The 15,546-nt window shown below is 35.7% G+C and overlaps 1 protein-coding gene and 1 pseudogene across 3 annotated transcripts in view; both read right to left on the bottom strand.

Annotated features, from left to right (window-relative positions):
• Positions 1 to 475: 475 nt before the first annotated feature.
• The window catches only part of LOC146996755 (uncharacterized), a 43,253-nt gene continuing 28,182 nt past the window's right edge, over positions 476 to 15,546 (bottom strand). For all 3 annotated transcript variants that reach the window (XM_085818346.1, XM_085818348.1, XM_085818347.1), the window contains exon 2: positions 476 to 6,826. In XM_085818346.1, the coding sequence (XP_085674472.1) occupies positions 5,989 to 6,783 (795 nt within the window). In that variant the 5' untranslated portion in view covers positions 6,784 to 6,826 and the 3' untranslated portion in view covers positions 476 to 5,988. The remainder of the gene's footprint in view (positions 6,827 to 15,546) is intronic.
• Positions 8,212 to 11,422, bottom strand: LOC146996756 (uncharacterized; annotated as a pseudogene).

Genomic DNA, 15,546 nt, shown 5'->3' with positions numbered 1-15,546 from the left:
ATTGTAATTAATTTTTAATACTCTCTTCTCTCTCTGTCTCTCTTTTTTTTTTTTTTTTTTTTTTCTTAAAGAAAAATGTTAAACTTACTTTTAACACTTTTGGGTCGACATGGCAATGCTAATTATTCTTTCTGTGTGATTCATCAATTAGTTTTTAGACTGTTTTCTGATATGACCCATTCCCCCCATCAGATTCAATATAGCAAAATTTTAAGAAAAATTCGATAAATAAAACAAAACTTATGGTCTCTTGAAATTCGTTATGGTGAAGAGCGACTGCAATTTCAGTAGCAGAATTACATACTTAGACATATTCTACGAATATATTGTCTTCCTCTCTAACCTTTGTAGTCCCTAACAGTTATTTTCTGTTTGCAAGAATTTACATACATAAATAAAAATAATATATACGAATATTACAGATATGTGGTACTACGCCAGTCTGCGAAATGTGCATGTATTAACGAACCACAACTTAAGAAAAGTAATGCTTTTTTATTACGGTAGAGACAAAAAATTTCTTCTCACATAATACAAGATAGCATCGTAACAACTATGTACAGAAACTTCGAGATACACTGAGTATTATGCACTTTTTTTTACAGCAGCATAAAATAGCCCATAAGCAATGCGCAAAAATACATAATATTAAGCACATTATTATAACATTTCTTGGAACATAACCATTAACGCGTCTGCTTACGTTCTCCTTACAGAAACATATGCTGAAATATGACAAAAACTTATGCACACAAGCAGTTATTTCTAATAAGAGACTTATATGTTTTTTCAAATATTCAAAAGAGTAACATTTTAGTAATAAGATGATTAAGTAGAAAACATACTTAATTTAAAGTATCTTAAATTTTCAGTTGCATTACTCATAGTGAGTTAGTGACTACTTCAAGTTACTGGATGCAAAGAACGTAAATGTAGCAAAACAAACTCGTACATTCAGAATATTGGAACCAGGATTGGAATATACAGTGACCTTTGAACAAGGTGGGAGTGCTATCATGCATAGCATCTATATTATCTTAAATTATACAAAATTTTGCAGTTGTTATACGTATAATATATCAGTCATCAAAAAATGGAAATGGTTTGAAACAAATTCTCTCCATATTGTAGGATAATAAATGATAAAACAGACTGTTATTGGCATATAGTACTTTAATTATTTAATGAGAAATTTAACTTTCTCACTTTCTCATTTTTCGCAGGAGCAATCGATATTAAGCTCTGTTGTTCATTTACGGGATTTAAAAAAAAAAATGTCATAAAATATTTAAAAAACGTTTTAAAATTTGACATTAGACGTATCTATAACTTAGCCCTTCCATTTTTGGAGACCGACTAAATTATGTTACATTATCACAACAATTGTTATCCACAAGAAATATCAAAAATTTCCGTTTCATGGAGCTCAAGACTTTTCATTTATTATCCACGTGGTATGACAAATTATCAGTTCTTACAGGTGCTGATTTTCAACGCATAAGGTATTTTCTCCCTTCTTTCCGCATACCTTAGTGGTGTTATTGGAAACATATTCGACGCGTATTCGAGAGGTTCAGGGTTCGAGTGCCGGCAAGGGTACTACACATTTTTCACTTCTTCTGCTTCAAAATAACCTAATGACTCTATAAATGACGTTCGAACTAAAAGATGGTGGACGATAATTCGTCACAACTGGGTCTCCTAATACCCAGTCGCCCTTTAAAAGGAGGAGTATGTAAGGTATTTTCTTCCTCCTTTCTGCATGCCATCGTGGTGTTCGAGTCCCGGAGACAGCACAGCATATTTTTCATGTTCCCTGCTTTAAAATAACTTAATGATTCTACAACGTAGTGTAAGATTTTTAATTATGTTTCACGTCAAAACAGTATACATATATTAATTAAGAAATTGAGCTAGTTAAAAGCAGTATAGTTACTTAATAATGCCCATCTCTGTATAAGATCTCAAATTAAAATAATTTTTATATATCTAATTCATGCCATTTATAATTCACCTAGTTTAAGAATTTAATGTTTCTGATAGCATATATCACGAATCTGGGTACAGAATAATTAATTACGCGAAGCTTAACAACGAGTTTAACGAAGGAGGTCGGGACACAATTCAATCCAACTTTGTTCAAAGTTCAACAGCTACGTATAAATTTTCCAAGCAATTAAATTTTATCAGCACAATAAATGTATTACAGAATGTTTAATATAAAGTTTGATACCACCCTACACAACCAAATCTTTACTACTTTATTAAAATTAATTCTTTACACTCCCCGCTCTTTTTAGGATGAAGGCCTGTCTCCATTGGCTGAATTGTTAATTGGCTGATTGCTGAAAATCAGCCAATTAACCAATGACTGATTGCTGAATACTGGTAGTTCGATACTGATGCGAATTCACGCAAACGAGCTGGCTGAATGTTTCATTTTTTGTAGTTTTCTCCAAGTGTAACGTGAATGCGAGCTTATTTCCCTTATAAAGCTCTCTAAGAAGGTATTCCTCCCTTAGGCAGATAGTTTTTGTGTTTTTGACATATTCACATAACCTAACCTGTTTAGGATGAGGGATTGTTAGCTTCGAGACATTTTAGTTCTAAAATTACACAGCGTAGTGTTTTTCTGAAACATTTTCCGCATTCATCATGGCGGAATGTAGCCAAAGATTTAAAACACGGAATATTGACAGTTTCTTTCTAGTTTCGATGCCGGTAATGGTTTTACATTAATTTTGCTTGCTACTGTGTTGTGGCAAATGACGTTGTGATGTATGAGTTTTTGTTCCTGCAAGCAGCATACGCAGAGTAAAAGATTGAAACTTAAAATCTTGGTTAACGAGTTGCTAAATGAAATATAGCTTACCTTGCTTGATCGCTAAATTTGCTAGTAGCTTATTATTATTATTTTTAAATAAAAAGCGATGTAGTGAATATGAATTGCAATCTTTTAAATTTTAATGATAAATATAACCACATTTAAAGCTGTAATAAATATTCAAATAATAATCATTAAAATTTCAAATCTATATTAACTTCGTAGAAAAATGCAGTGACTCCGAAAATAAATTTGAATAGCATGATAACCTTTGTGCTTATTTTGAGTAAATTATGAAATACATAAGAGCAGTCTACACTTTTGTAAAATTTTTTTACATAGTTGCAGAATTTTTCTTATTATTGCAATTGAGAATTATTTAAAATTTTCTAAAATCGTGCCATACTGACATTTAAATAAGCCACAGTCAACATGATTCAATACCTCAGTAATAATTCAAAAATGAGTGTGAAGAATTATTTCCAGGGAAATCGCTATTTGTACATATATATATATGCAAATATGGCACACCAACGGACGATAGTTAAAGCCAAGGAACCCTACTAGTTCGTCACAGGTTCCGTTTCCTTGGTGGTTGAAAAATTTGGTTCCACAAAACTTCGTAGGTTTTCGGCCTTCGAGAGCTAGTGGTGTATCACTAGAGAATTACTATCCCTATCGAACAGCTTCTAAATCCATTCCTGAAAATCAGAAAACAGCTCAGCGGGGCTCGAAGTCATAACATGAAGTTTCACACAGAACTTAAGAGTTTGGTGATAGCTCACAGCATTCGAGCCAGCTGTACCTGTGGGTTCTTTCTTTCTATTTTTTTTTTTTTTTTTTTTTTTTTTTTTTTTTGCATGAGTAAAATAAATACAAGCTAATCTGCCGTTAAAAATTTTTCCACGATACCATTCCTCCACTAGACAGATAGTTTTCAAATACCTTGTCTCTGTAATCAAATAGCCCACCAGCGGGCGAGCGGTAAAGTCGCTGAACACTGGTAGTTCGGTCCGAATCCCACGAAAGGGCTGGCTGCATGGGTGTTTTCGTGGTTTTCCCCATGTGTAACGTGTATACGAACCAGTTTCCCTTAGAAAGTCCTCCACGAAGGCATCCCTCCCCTTAGGCAGATAGCCCTAGTGTGCTTTGCCATAATTAAATACACGATACACCGAATTCTACAGGAATGACTGGCGCTAATTTGGCGAGATTTCCGGTAAATTTCACGGTTCGATGGTAGCCAACGTGCGCAGTTGTCGGGATAATACGTAAGTATCTAATTTTCTGCCTTTCAGACTAACAAAAGCAACTGAATAGGTTTATAAGAAAAACGACTTGAATGTTACACTTGCTTTCAAAAACTAAAGCTCTTGAAATGCAACAAATTTATTGATAATCAACTGGGCTTAGAGGAGGGAAAGTAAAACAGGATTGACATTTAATGTGTTACTTTTTGAGATAATTTTAAACCAAGCAGTTGCGATAAGCCTGCTAGCAGTTAGTCCTTCAGCAATGAAAGCTATAGCATAAAAATCTTACCATTTTGAACAAGTTTCTTAAAATGGCAAAACCATAAGACATAGAAATGTATTATTACTTTATCGTAAATTAATGTCACGTGAAGACTTGTATACTTATAGCTGTGCAAAAAAGCACCCTTCATTTGGTGTAGATTTTGAATAAAACTATCCATTTCAAGGATGATCAAAAGTAGCCCCCCCTCTTCTTCAGGAGCAGAAAACAGTTTGGCATTTTTTATTTCTTAACTGGAAAAATGGCCTGTTTAATCGCATAATCTTTCTGAAATATTACGCTAGTATATTTGCTCCGGCTAAAGCAAAAACTGTATTATTTACTTTTAGCGGTTTCCAGTTTTTGCATAATAACTACTCCCTTTTCAGCACATTTGAATAGAAAATCAGTCTCATCGACTACTAAACATTAATTTATGCGAGTTAACAAGAAAGTGCAAAAGTTTACAGTGCTAGGAAGTAGTTTTTCAGTGTTTAATAAATTACACGAAACCAAACCATAAAAAAATTATGAAATATAAGAGAAAATTTTCAAAGAAAATTATTCATCCTTAAAAGAAATTTTCAGAGAAAGAAACTACTCGCATACCATGAAAAACAGCGTCCTTTTATATTTGATTAAAAAAAAAAAATAAGATGAAGGAAGCAAACATAATTACCTAATCATAATTTGGGCTTAGGCTCCCATCTTACAGAGGCCCTCAATGTTAAGTTTATTTGTTCTCAAGACAAAAACTAGCATATGAAAAGTCACAGGGCCCCTTAAACCTGGGACTCAAGGCCCGGGACTTATAGGCCTAGGTAATAATCAGGCTCTGAAAGTTCCGCTAATCAAGTTGCTTTTTATCCTAAAATTTATTCCTAATTACAGGCCTATAATGTTTACTAATCGATATTTTAAAATTAAGAATAATTTAGTTAAGAAATTACTAAGTAATTTTACTAATTTTAAATAGCAATATTTGTAAAAAAAAAAAAAAATTACGCCAAATTAGAGAACTTTGTTAAAAAAGGGGACTGACTAACTTACTGTAGCAAAGTTTCTTAATAAATTCTGCTGAAATGGGGGAAAAAGGGTTTCGTAATCTAAACTACATACCTCTTTGAGAACTGAACGTAACAGATTATTAGACAACGGGTTAAGATTCAAACTGACTTATACTAACACCAACAACTTACATTAAAATTACTCTTTCATTAGTAAAAGCTATCTTTAGTTGTGTTAAATAAACTTTTTTAATTAAATAATATGGCTGATTAACACTTTCTGTCAGTGTCTTCTTTCAATAGCAATCTTCAGCCCCAGAGATGTGTCTTGTTTTCGTCATAAATTCCTAGATGAACAATAATTGAAAGTTAATTTAGAGCTACAGTATTGAAGTGATGCCTCGCATCCATTAAAAACACAGCTCTAGAATATACCGCAGATACAGCTTCTAGAGGCTGATGAGTACCTTTTTTGTTTTAGATGACAGTGTGAAGAACAGAATGCTTTTGTACCGATATTATTATAGCTGTCATATTTAATCAGGTTCTTGAAATGGAAAGCAAAAACTTAAGCATGGCTTCAACATTGAAAGAAACGTTCTGTAGCGTTGAGAAGACGATGTTGTGCGATTTGGCAAACCTTTAAAACTGTGGACTATGTAATAGATTTATTAACAAATTTTCACTGTCGATACTAGTGACAAGCTGAGCTTTTTCGAGAGTGAAATTACGGGACTGATCACGGATGATGGTTAGTATGACATAAAAATATAATCCAGTCTCACTAACTTGGCCAGCTCCTCGTACTTTTATTTGCATATCGGAATCATCGAAATGGAAGAAACGGATATCGTTCCTGAAAGTGTTGCCTTTCTTTGCTACTTCTGATATTCCGTGGTAAAAGCCGGATCTGCCAACAAAACCAGACTGGCGCTTGGAAACAAAATCCAAAGATGAAAATTCGCAGGTTTCCCTCAAAGGTAAAGGATCGGTTCCGGATTCACCATTCAGTGTGGACAGGAAATGGAGAAGAACAGCTTTACCATTGTCCAGAGCTTCGTCTGGAACTCTGTAAGAAGATAACCATGTGCTAAGGATAATATTCTTCAATCGAGCTGCTTTGTTGCCTTTAGCTTCCTTTCCCATCATTCGAGATTCAAGGTACTTTTTCATGTGCTCTTTGCGGACATCTTGCCGACTGAGGATCTCTAAGGGATTACTAGCGTCTCGCACGATGTAGTCGATGGCTTTCTGTCGGGTGCTCATGTGACTGCTGTCTCCATAGCCTTTTAGAAGTCGCTGCCGTTCCAGACAAGCAACTATGCTAGCTGGATCCTCAAGGCCAAACTTCCAAGCGAAAATCCTCAATACTTTGTGCTCGTTCAGATAGTTTAAAATTTCTCGGCACCCAGCAGCTTCTACTTCAGTCAAACCCATACTGGCAGTCAGTTAGTAAAGCTCCTCCGGGCCCACAGATGTACTGAAAAGTAAGTAATATGTTTCTATCACACATTGAAACGAATGAAATGAACAGAGATTATTTAAAGTAATAATAATAAAATATTGTTTGCATTATACATTGAAATTTTATCAATTATTCAAACACATGAAAACTTATAAAATGTTTTTTATGAAATTTCGTAAAACGAACTTCTTTCAAAAATAAAAATCAGAATCTGTGCAATTTTAATTAATGTTACAGTAATGTATTGTTTTTCAGTAATGCTGTAAGACAGAATAAGCGGAACTACATAATAATTAATTTCTTTTTATATTTCTCCTCGATTATTCCATTCTTTACTTCTATGCAGATGACAGTATATATCAGGAATGGCCCTAGAGCTGATGCAACCTACATCGGGCGGCGCAAAATTTTAGAATTGACACAAGCATTGAGCAGCAAACCTAATTTACATGCCGAGGATATAACATTTTGGGATTTTTTTTCATTCCAACCATTTTTGGGAAAGGAGGAAACATACATCCCTGAAATGACAAGCCACCGCGATGCGAAAAATGAGAGAAGCTTTTTCCTATCTTTTACACAGGATGATTCCAAATTCATGATAAACTTGGAGGGAAAGTATAGAACAAAGATACGAATAATATTCACATAGGAACTGCAGGTCGCAAGTCATTTATTGATTCATAAATACAGGGTGTTTCACTTTTCCCGAAACAAGATTTTTACAAGAACTGTTCAAAATTTCGTCCACCAACAGCGATACATACTTGACAGCTTTGGTGAAGCGACTGGAGTACACTGGCAAAGATGCCAGGTATTTCACGTACACATGCAGCAGCTAGTGATATTCGAGCAAGAAGATCCTCAGGTGAGTTAACTGGAGTCGCATAAACAAGACTTTCCAGATGTTCCCAGAAAAAGTAATCGAGGCTCGATAGATCGGGATATCGGGGTGGCTAAGGGACTAGTCCACCACGGACAGTCTATCCAGTACCTCCTGTATGTAGGAGGTACTGGTCTATCGCGCCTCAAAAGTTGCATTCAGGTAATTGCGAATATGAGTGCTGAAGTGGGCTGAAACCACATGCGTTTACGAATGGAGATTGGAACATCTTGCAACAGTACTGGTAGCACCTGTTCGAGAATTCGAGAAAAATAAGATACGTTGCTGCAGCAGTAGGTATGGATCAATTAAAATGTCGTGATACCGATACCCGCCCTCACATTTACACTGATTCGTTGTTGTGGTCGCGTTGCGTTTGGATTTTTAGCTGCTCACACATATGGCTTGCGCTCATTTAATACATCCTCGCGGGTAAACGTCGCCTCATCTGTAAATAGCATATGAGCTGTGAATTCCCGCTGCAATGCAAATTGCTGCAAAAGCCACTGGCGGAAGTTCAGGGAGAGGATAGTTTTGCTAATTCAAAGCTAGTACTCACTGAAAATGGAAGGAGTGTAAATGATTTCCGTTTTAACATTCTCCAAATTATATGTTGACTGTGCAACAGCTTTCGTATTTGACTTAGGTCTATCACCCACTATATTTCAGTGGCGTAGCGAGGGGGGGGCAAGGGGGTGCATGATGCCCCGGCGCCGCTAGTAGAGGGGCGCCAAATGGTTTCCAAACAAGATTTTCCGGAAAATTTCAGTTTTTATTTTGATCGATTTCTGGAAAAATATATTTAAAATTAATAACTATTGTAATATAATTAATTATTTATTTTCTTGATTTGTCTGATAAAATGTGTAATAAAATGTTTGCAGTACATTAACCAAAACGTTCTTTCTGACCACTTTATTTCTCCAAAGTAGAGATATATTTTTATTTTTTAAAACGAATGCACGTATATCTCCCGCTTTTTATTTTTAAAACGATAACACGACCTTGTCCCGAATTTCTCAAACATATCCAGTTTCCAAAATTCGGTTCCATCATCTGGAAATGACATTTTGGGAAAATCATAACGCTTCCGGTACAATGGATTGCGTTTGACTCTCCTGTAAACGACTGATGGCCTTCCTGGCTACCGATTCAACTAAGTCATCTTGCTGAGACATCGTATATTCACTGCTACGAAGCATTCAACGCATGTCAATTATTTTTAATCTCCTATTACAAAAGGAATACTGTAGGTCGCTCCTTATCTAAAATCTTATAGTTTTATAGTTAGTATCTTAATAGTTTTCGACGTCAAAAACTATATTTGCATATTCCCAACTTTGTAAACGTTATAATTTTCCTTTATAATCCCTTCTACTTCCTTTTGTTCAAAAAGGTTATCGATTATATGGTTATTTCATACCGAACCCACAATATCCCCTAATTGTTTTAAGCAGTGAGTGCGACTGCATGACGTTACTCCGCAGTAGAAAAAAAAACGGAACCTAAAACTCCTCTACAGATCTATAGAGAATATGTTTTTTCAAACCTAAGAATCGCACTTCAAATACTACTTACTATTCCATTATCAAATGTTGTTCAGCAAATTAAAATAAATTTTCACATATTTACAATTAACGATGGGACAATATCCCCTAAGTCATCTAGCATTTTTAAGTGTGGAAAGAGAAAAATTTGAAAGGATCGACTTCGATGAAGTAAATGATAAATTTGCTTCATCGAAGGTAAAAAAAATGTATACATAGTAATTAATTTATTCATGTATTATATTATTATTAACAAATATAAATGCCCGACCAAGTTGAGGTGCACGTGATTGAAGCGAGATGAGGGCAAATTAAAATTTTTAAGTTGGCTGGTGGTGTGTCTCACAATTTTAGATATTTGGCACTCCAAGTACGAACGTGTCCAGTTGGCTATGTCCTTTTGCATGCTAAGCCATACGAAATGTTGCTGTATCAGTTTCTTCGAAGCCTTGACGCCAGAATGTGACAGACGATGTAAGTGACTAAATATGGCATGGCGAAACCCAGAGGGAACATAAGGTCGAAATCTTGAATCCTGAACATCACAATAAAGTGATTTTCAAAGTGACAGCTGCATAGGCTGCAAATTGAGATTGGTGGAAGATTTGCTTTTCAAGAGGGTTTGTAGTTCTGAATCCCGGTGTTGTTCATCTGCAAGGGCAACAAAGTTTATTGGCGAAGGAACGGCTAGTTCTTCAGTACGAGACAAGGTGTCTGCAACAATATTCTGCGAACTTTCAATATAACGGATATCTCAAAATCGTAAAAACAACCTTGTATTTAGCGTAAGTATATAGAAACACTCAATCGATTTCGAGGGCAGCTAAAGGTCCCTCCTCTTCAAAAGAAAGAAATACATAGAAGGAATAAAAATAAAGGGGAAGAAGACTCAGAAACACGTGGTCCTTATCAGCACTCCACGTGGTTATAACCGGATTTTTAATCAGAGTTACACTGGCCGCCTACTTTTACTGAGCCAGGCTATCTGATCAAACATGTAACACAAAGGAGAAGAAAAATTAGCGAAGTTAAAATTAGGGAGCGAGGAGCAACTGCTCCTTCACGCTCAAAATCTGAACTTCGAATAATGGAAAGCAACCACAGAACGGATTTTTATACCCTCTGGTAGTACCAAACGCGAGGAGGTAACGCCATCTATCGGCAAAAATAACTGAATTAAGATAGTAGAATTTTAAAGGCATTAGGAAAGACTGGATTGGACTTCAAATCATTAACTAAACCTGCTAAATCTTTGTGCATATGAAAAGCCTCAAGAAAATCCAATTCACCTATGGAAGAAGCCTTTTGGATAATTTTTGCAGACCCAAAGTCAAAATTATGGTTAAATGTACAACTATGATACGCAATTGAAGATTTGCTAATTTCGCCTTTTCTGACATAAGATTCATGTTCCTTGATACGAAACTTCAACGCTCTTTTTGTTTGGCCAATATATCTTAAACCACACTGACACGATATACTATAAATTCCCCAAGAATTCAAGACAGAAACGCAATCTTTTAGAATCGAAGGGTGAATTTTATTAGTAGTGGAGAAACCGACTTGAAAATTGAATTTCTGGAGAATCCGTGCAATTTTATAGCGAACAGAAGGATAAAATGGAAGCACGACAAGCTCATTAATATTATTTCTAACAGTGGAATGTCTTCTTTGATGGGAATCTGAAAATTTTTTAACGGCTTTATCAATAATCACGGGAGAAAATCCACGGTCAATCGCAACTGCTCTCAAATAATTCAGTTCATTGGTAATCGAAGATTCAGAGGAACAAACTTTAAGCGCGCGGAATACATAATAGTAAAAAGAAGCCATTTTTTACTTAACAGGGTGGCTTGACTTGGCATGTGGTGGTAAAGAAACTGCAAAGGGTTTACGGTACACAGTAGTGCTAAAATCAGTTTCCTTGCGGATTATAAGAATATCAAGGAAGGGAAGGGAATTGTTGGATTCAATTTCAAGAGTGAATTGGATGGCTGGATCAATTGAATTCATAATAGATAGAATCTCGGATAAATCCTCTTTATAACCATCAAAAAGTGCGAAAGTGTCGTCAACATACCGAATCCAAGGACGAAAAGATAATTTATCAAATAATTTCATCTCAAAATAGTGCATATAAATGTCAGCAAGTACCGGACTGAGAGGATTACCCATAGCCAATCCTTCAACTTGACGAAAATATGCATTTTGGAAAACAAAGTGGGTTTGACTTAGAGAAACTTTAGTAAGCGAAACCAACTCATTAATTTCAGTATGTGTGAAGTGAAATTCCCGAAGCCTAGTTTCAAGAAATTTAGTGCTCCTTGGACCGGAACATTAGTAAACAGTGATTTGACATCAAATGAAACCATAATGGAACGAAGTGGAGAAATATTTTTAAGTTTATCAATGACTTCAACAGAATTTTTTACAGTGTGAATATTGTTAGCAAGTAGAGGAGAAAAATTGAAAACTAAATATTTGGTCAAAGGATATGAAGCAGTACCTATGTTGGAAACAATTGGTCGAAAAGGAATACCGGTTTTGTGGACTTTTGGAAGAGCATAAAGTCTAGCGCAATTAGTAATAGGTGGAATAAGTGATTTCTTCAACTGAGTTGGCAGAATGTGGGAAGATTTAATGGCACTTTTTACTTTCGTGAGGTCCGAAGTTGAAGGATCTTTAGGGATCGAGCAGTATGGGCCTTCATTTATCAGTTTAGAGACTCCAGTAATATATGTGTGTTTGTCCATAACAACGATCTGTCCGCCCTTATCAGCTTTAGAGATAATGATATTAGTATCAGAATGAATTTCACGTAAGATCTCATTTTCCTTTTTGCTAATATTCGAACCCAAAGATTTGTTGTTAAAATTAACGTTATGAGTAATTAGGTGGCGGATTGTATCCTTCTGCGTTTCCGAAATTTTGGAGAATTAAAAGGCTTTCTCTATAGGGGCGATGATTTGAGGAATTGAAGGTTTAGATGTCTTTGAAAAGTTGAAATTATATTTTAATACTTTTAACTGATCCTCCGAAAGATTCCTATTGGAGATATTAAGGATGGGGTTAACGTTTACAGTGAGAAGATCAGCTAGATAGGTGAGACTATCCGACTGGTGTGTGAGTTTAAGGAATTTAGAAATAAGCACATTTTTATACCGTTGACAAACGGTATAAAAATGTGCTTATTTCTAAAGATGTATGTTCAAATGAGAAAAAATTTTCAGTTGAATTTGCAATTTTTAAATGGAGGTAATATAATTCAAATTCAATTTTAGATAAACGTTTGCGCGTGTCCCTTATAATATGACGAAGAAGTGCCAATTTGAATTTATGCAAAATTTTTGAAATGTGAACGGAAGCTTTAAGGCTACATTTCCACATGTATAAATTTGGGAATGATATTTTGATGTTTGCATTTAAGTAGAAACTGTAGATGATTCAAGAATTTCGTACGCTTAAGGCGTAACTTACAAAATCGGTTCCTGTCAGTGGACATATTGTGAAAAGGGTACAAGCAAGAAACAAGTGAACAAAAGAAATATAATTCCGAAAGTCCAAAAAAGGAATTACTTATAATATGAAAAAACACCAATAAATAATGAAGGCAATTTTTATCAACATATGACAAAAACATTCCAAAAGGACAGAAACATCCAATACTGAAAACCAATTAGCATATTTTCGTCAAGTTAAAGAATTGGCTATGGGTAATCCTCTCAGTCCGGTACTTGCTAACATTTATATGCACTATTTTGAGAGGAAATTATTTGATAAACTATCTTTTCGTCTTTGGATTCGGTATGTTGAAGACACTTTCGCACATTTTGACGGTTATAAAGAGGATTTATCCGAGATTCTATCTATTATGAATTCAATTGATCCAGCCATCCAATTCACTCTTGAAATTGAATCCAACAATTCCCTTCCCTTCCTTGATATTCTTATAATCCGCAAGGAAACTGATTTTAGCACTACTGTGTACCGTAAACCCTTTGCAGTTTCTTTACCACCACATGCCAAGTCAAGCCACCCTGTTAAGCAAAAAATGGCTTCTTTTTACTATTATGTATTCCGCGCGCTTAAAGTTTGTTCCTCTGAATCTTTGCTTACCAATGAACTGAATTATTTGAGAGCAGTTGCGATTGACCGTGGATTTTCTCCCGTGATTATTGATAAAGCCGTTAAAAAATTTTCAGATTCCCATCAAAGAAGACATTCCACTGTTAGAAATAATATTAATGAGCTTTTCGTGCTTCCATTTTATCCTTCTGTTCGCTATAAAATTGCAGGGATTCTCCAGAAATTCAATTTTCAAGTCGGTTTCTCCCCTACTAATAAAATTCACCCTTCGATTCTAAAAGATTGCGTTTCTGTCTTGAATTCTTGGGGAATTTATAGTATATCGTGTCAGTGTGGTTTAAGATATATTGGCCAAACAAAAAGAGCGTTGAAGTTTCGTATCAAGGAACACGAATCTTATGTCAGAAAAGGCGAAATTAACAAGTCTTCAATTGCGTATCATAGTTGGACATTTAACCATAATTTTGACTTTGGGTCTGCAAAAATTATCCAAAAGGCTTCTTCCATAGGTGAATTGGATTTCCTTGAGGCTTTTCATATTCACAAAGATTTAGCAGGTTTAGTTAATGATTTGAAGTCCAATCCAGTCTTTCCTAATGCCTTTAAAATTCTACTATCTTAATTCAGTTATTTTTGCCGATAGATGGCGTTACCTACCTTGCTTTCCATTATTCGAAGTTCAGATTTTGAGCTTGAAGGAGCAGTTGCCCCTCGCTCCCTAATTTTAACTTCGCTAATTTTTCTTCTCCTTTGTGTTACATGTTTGATCAGATAGCCTGGCTCAGTAAAAGTAGGCGGCCATTGTAACTCTGTTTAAAAATCCGGTTATAACCACGTGCAATGCTGATAAGGACCACGTGTTTCTGAGTCTTCTTCCCCTTTATTTTTCTTCTTTCTATGTATTTCTTTCTCCTGAAGTGGACGGACCTTTAGCTGCCCTCGAAATCGATTGAGTGTTTCTATATACTTACGCTAAATACAAGGTTGTTTTTACGATTTTGATTGTCACATTAGCGTGTTTCTCTTCTATCTGTTGAAAATTGCCCTATGAAATCTAGGAGTCTCATTTGACGAGGAGAAGTTTTATCCGAACGCTGTTGAAAATCATAGATTAAGGGTTTGTGATCTGTGAAGATCATTAAAACGCGTCTCTCTAGCATATGTCGAAATTATTTGACAGCTTCATAAATTCCTAATAATTCGCGATCGTAAGTGCTGTATCTTGTTTGCGCTGGTGAGAGTTTTTTAGAAAATATGAAAGTGGTCTCCATAATTCTTGATCTTTCTGTTGTAAAACTGCTCCTATACCTGTTGTTGATGCGCCAACGTGTAGAGACATTAAGTTATTTTTTGGAAGCAGAAGAGATGAAAATTATGCAATGCTTTCGCCGGGAATCGAACCGCGGACCTCTGGAGTACCGTCCTAGCGTGCAGAACCACCACACCACAAAGACACGCTTGGAAAGTGGGAGGAATACCTTATAAACGTAGGGTATAACGGTTTAGATGCGGAACGATACTGCAAATTTGTTGCCGAAATTAAATCATTTTTGCATTTTTGGAACGCTTCGCGAGATTCTGTGGTCCAGGTTATATAACACGTTTATCGCTTTTCTTGCTTCCAACCAAAAAAGAATTTAGAGGTGCTTGTATGGTTGCTGCATGAGGTATGAAACGTCGATAAAGGCTGAGCATAGCAAGAAATCTTAAGTCCTTCACTGTAGATGGTTCGGGCATATCGCGGATAGCGGTGACTCTGTCTGTAAGGTGTCGAACGCCATCAGCGGAAATTTCATGACCAAGTAAGAATACGCTTGGTTGGCCAAAACCGCATTTGGAAGGATTAAGACTGACACCGTACCTTTGAAAAAGTTCAAGAAACTGTTCTCAAATGTGATAGGTGTTCTTGCTTTGAAGAGGAGTCGATTAAGACGTCATCAAAATAAGGTACACAAAAGTCTAGGCCGTTTAACACTTCATTCATGAAGCGTTGGAACGTTTGAGCAGCATTCCATAAGCCGAAAGTCATGACCGGAAATTCAAATAGTGCAAAAGGCGTAATAACCACAGTTTTTGGAATATCAGCTGGGTTAACGGCACTTGGTGATACGCCCGCTCAAGATCAAGGGTTGTAAAAATAGCATTTCCCTCTAAAACTTGCATACAGTCTTGAATGTGCGGGACTGGGTAACGATCAGGAATTGTAGCTGCATTTAACC

The sequence above is a fragment of the Stegodyphus dumicola genome, chromosome 6 (genome assembly GCF_044657685.1).
Source record: "Stegodyphus dumicola isolate Sdum_Otavi_A_Nest chromosome 6, ASM4465768v1".
Lineage (NCBI taxonomy): Eukaryota > Metazoa > Arthropoda > Arachnida > Araneae > Eresidae > Stegodyphus > Stegodyphus dumicola.
This window is presented reverse-complemented; position numbering and strand designations above follow the sequence as displayed.